The sequence below is a fragment of the Vollenhovia emeryi genome, unplaced genomic scaffold (assembly GCF_000949405.1).
Source record: "Vollenhovia emeryi isolate VEMERY1.0 unplaced genomic scaffold, V.emery_V1.0 DF939122.1, whole genome shotgun sequence".
Taxonomy (NCBI): Eukaryota; Metazoa; Arthropoda; class Insecta; order Hymenoptera; family Formicidae; genus Vollenhovia; species Vollenhovia emeryi.
This window is the reverse complement of record NW_011967244.1, coordinates 554,435-564,495: the sequence shown is the minus strand read 5'-3', so window position 1 is coordinate 564,495 and position 10,061 is coordinate 554,435. Positions and strand designations below refer to the sequence as shown.

General features: G+C 36.9%; 1 protein-coding gene across 2 annotated transcripts in view; it reads right to left on the bottom strand.

Annotated features, from left to right (window-relative positions):
• Positions 1–10,061, bottom strand: part of LOC105569860 (acetylcholine receptor subunit alpha-like) — a 191,924-nt gene that overhangs the window by 32,196 nt on the left and 149,667 nt on the right. For both annotated transcript variants that reach the window (XM_012026637.1, XM_012026638.1), the window contains one exon: positions 3,566–3,702. In XM_012026637.1, the coding sequence (XP_011882027.1) occupies positions 3,566–3,702 (137 nt within the window). The remainder of the gene's footprint in view (positions 1–3,565; positions 3,703–10,061) is intronic.

Here is a 10,061-nt window from a genome sequence, read left to right as displayed (position 1 = left end):
TAGTCGTGAAAAAAAGATTAATTACAATCGTGCATACGAATCACAGAGTAGAATAAACGCGCCGCACGGCACTTTGCGCACGGCATTCCCAATGTTAATTACACGCGATGGGCGCTTCGCTATTGTGCAGTGCGATGAAATTTCATTGAAGCGCGATTATGAAAATAACACGAGAAAAATAGCTCCATGATTCGCTCAATTCATCCGCAAATCTCGCACAAATTTCAGAAATTAGCAGAATGAAATGTCCAACAGTGGATGGCAAATCGCGATGTTTATAAATACCAAATTTATGCCATACGCGGTTGTATTAAAATACTGGTCTAATTATGTCCGTACTTATTAATTAAATGTATTGCAATGAGCAACGCTCGATGGCGTTTCGATTCAGATAAATGAAAAATTCAAAGTCTGATGTATCCGAATATATGTATATGAAAAATTCACGAAACACGATACAATTCACACCTATGAATAAATCGTGCGAAACGTGATTGTGTAATAAACAGTTAAAGAAATTTATAGTTAATCGCAACAGCTAATTAACGACACGCGCTGATAGTTATCGATTTTTAGTAGACAAGAAACATTACGTGATTTGACACTTGACGCGTCTCGAGTGATAATGCTACGATTGCACGGAGTTCGTGTCACTATTTAATTGCTTGTTAGTTTCGTTGCACGAGTGACAACGCGGCGTGCAACGACTTTGCATGTCAAAACACAGGATATATGCAAGCCAATCTTCCACGAAATATCATATTTACGAAATAAACGTACGTCGAGTATTCTATTTCATGCATTTAAAATAAACTCTCAATACGTACTCAATATAACGCAACACTCTCGTGATTTATAATTTTCATGAAAATCGCACTCGTAAAAGATAATACGTTACTCACCGATACGATATGGCGAGGTTGAAATTACTTGGAAATGCCTAGGCCTCTTTTTTTCTCTCGAATTCATTCGTTGCACTTGTACAACACTCCCGATGTTACTCGCACGCAACGCACGCTTTACCGTTTTACGACGGAATTCCATCGAAACGCGATCACAAAAATAATGCGGAAGAAGGAAATATGAAAGAATCGGAACTTTATGATCTGTTTGATATATATTCGGCCATGTATACCGTGCTCTCGAATTAAAAGTAATAAACGAATGTCAAACGAGAGATCATTTTAAATCAGTGAAATCATAGTTTGATGCAAGATACGTTTGAGAGAACAAAATTTATAGTATTGTCTTTCACTCGCGCGCATAAATATCGTAATAAAACAATAACTTATAATTCTTTTATTAGGCTTTAGGCGAGACGAATAAATTGTGCGAAATATTTACACAATTTATCGAGGACCGCTCAGCCATCTTTTTTACCGAAACAGTCAAATATAGTTTTCGCGCTTGCAATTCTTTTTATTGGCGCTTTTATGCACAAAATAATACCAGGATAAGTTGCGATCGAAATATCGACAATGCTAATTGTAAGTCGAGCTAATTGTTTGTAGGGAATAATCACTTTCGCTTCTCCTCGTACTTGACACGATCGCATTTCGATGTGTAATACCACGATGAAGCGATACGCGCCGTTGCCTGCCGTCTCGATGTGCGAATAACAATGCAGTGCGCGGCGGCCTTGTGTGCGAGGTCGTGCCCGAACAAACAACACCAAGACTAATTGGCACATTTACACAATTTCGTTATCAAAGGTTCGAAAAAAATATTTCAATTTGTATCTATGCCGAATATATTCCGTTCCTCGTATTTTAAATTAATTTCGATAAGAGAACTGTTACACTTTCTAGACTTTTTAGCGTCTAAAATAATGATTGACTCTCTTCGATCAAAAAAATGTTTTAAAATTAAAACAATGTTATTTTTAATCAATGAGAGAATTGCTTCGATCTCGATATATGTATGTGTACAAGTGTATATTACTAGTAGTAAATTGTAACTGTTACGTAATTATTTTCTTCTTTTAATTTAAATGGTTAATATGTATCATCTAATTATTCTGTTTATAAATAATTAATTAAAATATCACAAAACTACTCTCTAAAAATCAATCAATGCATTATCACTGACAACAGTTATAAGTATAGTACTGAATTATTCAGTGAATATTCACTGATTGACTTTTAGAGAGCATGTTTTTTTTTTAAATGGGAAACAGCGTCGACTCTTACTGCCTTCCTTTTCCTTTCTATTTTAATTGTTATACATATAACAAATATCAAATTAAGTTTTAAATTTATTAGCTAAATCATATCATGATTACTTTCAGTTAACTTTTTCAATAAAAAGGCGACGAATCCTTGTTACAATATAATGATAAGTGTTTTACAAGTATATTTTAAGAGGAGTAATACAATTCTAATAAAGTTTTTCCCCCCTCTCTCTCCCTTTATTTTTCTCTCCGCGGTTTTATTTAATAGAAAAAACTTCTTACGTTGCTGAAAATTTATTGGCTAAATCACATTAATGAGTTTCATGCCTGCGTCATCAGAAATGCTTGCTCGGTTTCGGGGTCGAAAAGTAAACCGAGGGTGCCCGCTATTTGTTACTTGTCCCACGCCAATTTCCGAGTAATTCGAGAGATCTCGAGACACCCTCATTGAACACGCACAGACGCCGTATGCGTGATCGAGACAAATGAAAGTAAAACAACAGTGGAGGACTACGCTACAAAAAAAAATGAAAGTAAAACGACAACGGGAGACTACGCCACAGAAAATTGTGATTAAAAAACTTAGCTAACGAGAAACAATGTATGTAAATTTTTCCTGCTAGAAATAGAAAGAAATATATGGATATGAATCCAAAGATATTTTACCAAGAAGCATGGACATATTCAGATGTAACAAAATTGATATGGAATTCAAAAGATTGTAAATCTAATGACGATTACACGTTTTTAACATCAGCAATTAAGGCTTCACGCATCTCACATCTTTGTCGCGTATTTACTGAATCTCTCCGGACGTAACGTTTTAAATGAAAAATAATTGGTTCTTTATCACAGCGGAATGTCCCAGAAGTGGACAGCCACGTTTAGCACTTAAGTGTTTTGCATGAGAAGAGAAATGTTGCGGGGAGCAGCTGCGGATAATTGTTATTATTACAGAAATCAACGTTTATTTCGAGAGTGAATACGAACGAGCGCGACTCCAGCCCTCGTCATTTTTCCGTTTCTCGCTGGCGGACACAAGTGTCATCGTATAGCCCCTTTACGATCCTCCATGGGGTTACATTAATTGCTACAGAATCGTTGCTGTCGTAAACACGAGCTGATAAATCGCCGGTGAAGCGTTAATCGATAACGTTGATAGCGCGCTAACACGACAAGAAAATGCGATAATGCGAGTAAAATGGAACAATGCAGGAAGCGTTTCCTACGACTGTGCGGAAATTACTGAAAATTGTTTCTGTATCACATCTAGTTTGTCGCAATCAGAAACGCATTTTCTTTCCCCGGCTGTGCTAAATTGGCAAGTGTCGCGAACGTAATTTTCTGCCGCGAAGCTCTTCGTCTTTCGCTTCCGTGTCGTGTCGGAGCATTTACCTTATCGAGACGAGTATCATGGCGAATATCAGGTACTTTCCAAGCAGCGGCACAACCAGCGACGTCGGCGGGATGATCTCGACGACTAGCAGAAAGAACACGTGGAGACTGATGAGAATCGAGATGGAGAGCGTTACCTGAAATTGCGAGACATTTGTTAAGAAAGTTTCATTATATAAGGAACAAAATGAAACATTAAAAGTTTGTTTTATTTGAAACGATCGCATTTATTCTAGGAACAGGGTCAAGTTATAAAATGTCTAGCCATTCGTATCTTCCATTGAATTAATACTTTGTACGATTACAGAATTTTATTGGTGATACATAATATTTTGTATTTAAAATTCTGTGGATTTATATAACTTGTTTAATTCTATTATAAATCGAGTAAATAAATTTTCTTGTAATCCTACATTTTTTATCTTTTTACTTTCCTATTTAATCTGATAGTCAACTCTCAGTTCAATTTTATGTTGAAAGCGAATTAGTCGATCGAATATATATCTGAACGGGTGTAGAAGAATGGAGAAGATTACTTGGCTATTTCTGTCACGTTATTTTACGACAGAAAAAAATATGGAGATCGAGGAACAGGTACTCCAAAGACACATGTTGCCTTCCCTTCAAAATATGTCCCTTGACAGGCGACAAATTCGAACCTATTCGAAGGGGCCAGGTAAAGGGCCGCGGATAGTCGAGCGGAAAATTCGTATTTATGATCCGCGTAAAGAATGTACGAAGCAAGAGCCGGAAGGATAAACGGGTTGGCCCCGTGAGGTGAAAGTTGCTCGCTGACAGAATTTATATGTGTCCGTGATCCATTCGTTTTAATAAAACTTGTAAACGAAGAACATCAGGCACGTACAGCCACGTCTGGGAGCTACTGTTGCCAAGTATGATGAAAATAAAAATGAGCAAGTACAACGGTATAACGGGGAGCAAAAGAAAAATTAAATATTGTTACTCATCATTGCAATACTCAATAAATTTCACAGCAGCGGAATCATAGCATGCACAAACGATATTAAGAAATGATCTTTTCCTCGATTAAAGATTAAATAACGTAGTTATCACATGATTTATGTACTAAATAAAAATTATTACATTCTAAGTTAAACTATATTGTAGTATATTCAAAGGAAATGTGTAGAGTATAAGTATTTAATATGAAACTAAACGTACAAATTTAACTAAATCATGACGCAATAATTAAGGATATATTGTCATACGTGTCGACATATATTTTATATTCTTTTGTAATGCTTAATGTGGTTTTATATTAAATTATAATTATTATGCGATTTTAGTATCGAAACTGTGTAAAAGACTAAAAAATTTCTCGCAAAGTCTGCAGTATTTCTTTGACAAGCATGATTATTCCTAAATCGAATGTCAAAGCCTCGAGCAAACGTTGCATTAGATAGTGGGATATACCGCAACTGTATACAAGTAACATTAAACATTTCTCGTGAAGGATTTATCAGGCACGCATTGCGGAAGCGTAAGTTAACTGGGTTAACGATTACTTAAAAAAAAGGAGGAAAAGGTTCTTCTTGTGTGCGTGGAACAGTCTCCATGTCCGGGGTTTTATTATACCCTTTTATGTCGGACATTATATAGGTTGGAGTGCAACTTGTATGAAGTTGAAAAGTTAGACATGCACTTTCCGAACTGTAGTAATTTTTCTGATATTAAACGAATTTTTAAAGAAAGTGTAATAAAATAGTAATAAAGAAAAAGAAAACAAAAGAATTTTCTATTTAGATGATAAATGCCCGTCATAAATATTTAGAATTAATATAAGAAAAGAATTAAGAGTTTACATGCTACATTTTTCTAACGTCCTACAGTTACAATATTATATATTATTGAGTATATTAGTATATTAGGCATTTTAAAGTGATTAAACATATACATACAGACATCTCTGATATTTTTATTTTATAATATAAAATCGGAATTTAGAAAAAAATTAGAAAATCGCTTCAAAGGATTTGAATTCAACTACGTTTGCTGCAAATCCGCGAATCGACCGTGTTACGTTATATTCCTCTCGGAAAAAAAATGAAAAGTGAGCTTTTTTACGCGAATTTGCTGTAACCGTGATCACGTAACGTTTTTGGGAATAAAATTTGATTGAATAAAATCCATGTGAGATTTCAGACGATGAAAAGTGAAATAAATGCAAAAATGCGCTGACATTTACGTGATGGATCGTCTGATTTCATCTAATACCTGAAAAATCGCATTGATACCACGCGATTTGAAAAATAAAAATATATAGAGACCTAAACTTTAGTTGTTTTTAAAAATATATACTTTAACAATTTAAATTACAATAACATATTAATATAAACTATAAACTAATAACAAAAGTTACGATTGCATTTGGCTCAGTCGTGAGTTTTATTGAAGTTTTTGTCTCTGTGGTAGTAACGTTATTTGCAATTGAAAAAGTTTTAGAATGAAATCGAGTTAATATCATGCATAGGTTCTTTGAGTCTGTTCCGTGATCTTTCACACAACCGTAAATCGTTTTTCCGTCAATAATGTTTGTTATAGGATCGTTTTCTATAAATTCCCGCGAGACAATTCTCGATAAATAGTTCCCGGCAAAGCGTATTTGCATAGCACATGGCCATCGGCTTATATTTCGTTTTTTTAATCGGATGCGACAGTCGCATGGCTTTTCAATAGCGCTTTGCGGCGTTTCACGACGATTAATTTACAGTACGGCTCGTCGTTACATGAAAACTGCCCATCAAGGCCAGCGTCAGCGGCGAGACTGTTTCTATCTCTCTTTTAAAAAATTTTACAAACCGACGTGTTTCTTTCGGTCAGTTTTCGCGATTTTCAATTCGTTAGCACTGCTTTCATTAAGTAATATATAAACTGACAATCTTTATTTATTTGCTTTTTATTTTACTAAAATTTCAAGCATGTTTATGAAACATTTCTTTTATCACGTATAATATTTAATTAACGTGCAATTACAATTGATATATACAATATAATAATTTACAATTATTTTTAGCATTTGTAATTTGTCAATTTTTGTGTACGAGCCGATTATAGAAAGATCTGTTTGTACATTTCTCTTTAACGAATGTTTTATGTTAACTTTTAATCTCTAATCTATTTAATTACGTCGTAATGCGCCGGCGTAAACAATATATACGGTTGTTTAAAAATATCTCTAATCATTAATCACACACACATCAGATGGTAACTTCCGTTATGACTTGGATATAAAATGGATCGTTTCTTTTCAGCGCATTTCCCGTCGATTACATCGGAATTCGCTGCACTAGCCCAGTAATAAAAACCAGTTTACATTTTCCAGAAACCACGAATGTATAACACGCGATCATCGACGGTGGCTCTTATCGGGCACCGAGTCGGCAACTCTTATTGCGAATTGAACGCAACGCGAGCGAGGGGGCGAGGGCGGCACGGCTTCATTTTTACTGCGGTTTCGCCGTTGCGATGGCGTTTCATAGCGATTAATTTAAAGGATCGACCACCGGAGCGCGATAGCGTCTATCGGGCCGCTACCCTGTCGTTCGCCCTGGCGGCTTTCATCGATGCATTCGGATCGATAGTGTACCCCGGTTACTTTCCATCCGACCGCGCCTTTAATTATTGTCGCCCACTCCTCCCCTGGCAATCGCACGCGTATCTTGTTGTTGTTTCTGCCAAATGTTTGAGCAAACGTGTCCGAATCAATTCCGTATGATCCAATAATTACTGCATGTCGCGAGAATATCGACAACTCCGACCCAAATTTTCCGTTTTGTAAAATATCCGATATTTTGTCTAATTTATCTATTGTCAATTTTAAAAGATTTTTTTTTATTCTTGGTATTATTTCGAAGACTCTTTCTATTCCTCTGAATAAAATACACAATTATTAATTGCTCGTGGAATTAAATGGGATTGGCGCTTCGGAAAGAGCGTTCAATAATTCTGATATAATCCGATAAAGGAATAATTTAGATGTTCCGCCTGTTATTGTTTTAAGCCGCGTATGATCAACAGAGAATCAACTAATACCGCCTCGTAGCTTGTGTCTTGTCACAGCACGGTCTGTTCGCCACGGTATATTCACGGTTAAGCAAGATCCGCGTATGTACGTTGACGCGATACGTCGTGTTCGATTAGCTCGGTCCTGTTCAATATGCGCGTGTGTACCGGAAGTGTAGGAACACTACGTCTGTCGACGAGCGGAGATAACGAAAAATGACACTACTCACGCTGGTAAGATGACAATTTTTGCGAGTCACCCAAAGAAATAGTATTATTAAAGAATTGTTTAATTACCCCAACGATTACTTTGTTTGCGATTAATGTAAATTGAAAGACAATAAAAGCAATTTAAAGACATATCGTCTTATTATATGCTATTTGTAGGCAATGAGCAAATCCACGTGTTATTAAAGTTGACAAGTTTCAAGTAAAGTCTCTAGTGAAATAACCGACTTCATTATCTAAAGTAATTTCGTATTCCGTAGCGGGAATCCGATCTCGTAAGCCATACACGTGAGCAAAAGTTCGAAATTTCACGTTTAATTTGAGGAAAAAGCGCAGCTTCTCTGGCGACTCCGGATAGAAAGTCGCTGGCTCACTTTCGGCTGATTACTTACTTGTTCTCGAGCGGTTGTCTGCGTAATTAACGTGCGGGTGGAATGTCGGTGCGCAGCGAAATTGGCTCGCCCCGTCAGCCAAACCGTCGAATCAACGTTGTACGTGTACGGGGCACACGGCGGAATGTTATAAAGCAAATATGATTATATTGTTCGCGGGACCGCTCCCCGCTCTCTGCCCCTCATCCCTCCCTCGGCATAATAATACCCCGTGGTATCCGTCATCCATTTTCCTCGCCCGTTACACCCGCCTCGCATCAGTCAAATGATAATAACCTACGAGCAACATCTTCATGCGGCATCCCAAATTGCGCGGCATCGATCCGCGTAGGAGAATCGTCTTCAAAGTTCCTGATAATCTATCTCCCGTCGCAATTATGTCACGACATAACCGTTTCTCTGCACAAAACAGTCGTCACGAGCGCGAGAATTAACGGAATTTAATATTTCGGCAGCAGCGAATTTTCACCCGTCAAATTTTATGTAATTGACAAACTTGCAAAGAATAATAATTTTCAATAAACATTAATTGCTTGACAAGTAGAGTTAAATCAGGACCATTGTGACACAAATCGAATGAGCAACGAGAACAATTTTTAGATCCGAGCAAGACGTGGGGTAGCTCAATAAATTTAAATCTATCACGCGAATTCGTATACCTTTTAATTAATTTTTTGTCTACATCGCGTATATTCTCAGCTGGGTACATTATTTTTTGGATCAGTTCTTTCTTTAGCAACGTCGCCCGAGTTATTTAGCCGGGACGCAAGGTTTCAAAGTTTCTTTCTTGCGGATTTATGAGAGAACGCTGCACAATAAAGCCGATTTTTTCATTAAATGCCTTCATAAGCGCGAGGTGCTCGGCCGAATAAATTCTAAAAATGACGATAAAAACTACTGAAACAAAACGGCGCGATGTACAGTCATGAGGCATGTCATAAAAGGTGAAGCGGGGAATGCATGTGGTATGCAATTTCGGTAGGCGCAGTGTGGCTGCGGGTCAATCACCGAACCGCGATATTGCTTATCGATTCCCCCTGCTTGATTGACATGCCTAGAAGCTGCAACAGACGCTCGCGGCTTGATTTTTTTCGAAAATCCGCCACCGAGTTTATTTTCCTTCTTTTTTTTCTCTATCACTTTCCATCTTTCGCGACCAGCAAATATTGCAGAAAAATCCTTTCGTTTTTCCGATGCGCACGGAATATTCGGCATTTTTCCCGCGCGTCTCATCATTTATAGCTTCCTAACAGCGATAAACTTTGTAAAATATATAGTGCGTTCGTTGGTGTTAAACTGGGAGAAATGCGCCAGTTGTGCCCGCCACAAAATATTTCACTGTTATGCAACAAGAACAAACTATTATTAAGGACAACATGACGCTCTCAAACTCGCAAGAAAACTCTAAGTAAAGCTGGCTTACAACGTCGAGTTTAGGCCGCGGAGCTTGAAGTGTGTGTAACCACCGTAATAAGGGTCGCCCTTAATATCTCAAAAAGATCCTCGCGCGGTAGCACGAGGTTGTCTGTCCTCCACTGCTCTATACGGTGCATCGAAAAGGGACTTTTCTACTGACAATTATAGCACTTTTGTAACTGCACGATAGCATTTATCAGTCATTTTTTTCAACGTAATCTACGAAAGATAGAATTATTTAATATTTTATTTATTATTAAATTAAATAGGGAAGTTTAAACAAAAATGTGTCTTAAAACGCAGCTGCATATTTATCGAAATCAATATTTTAAAACATAATTCACGAGAGATTTAATTATTTGTCGTTTTATTTATTATTAAATTAAGTAAGAATGTCCAAAAAAATGTCTTAAAATGAAGTTGCATATTTATCGAAA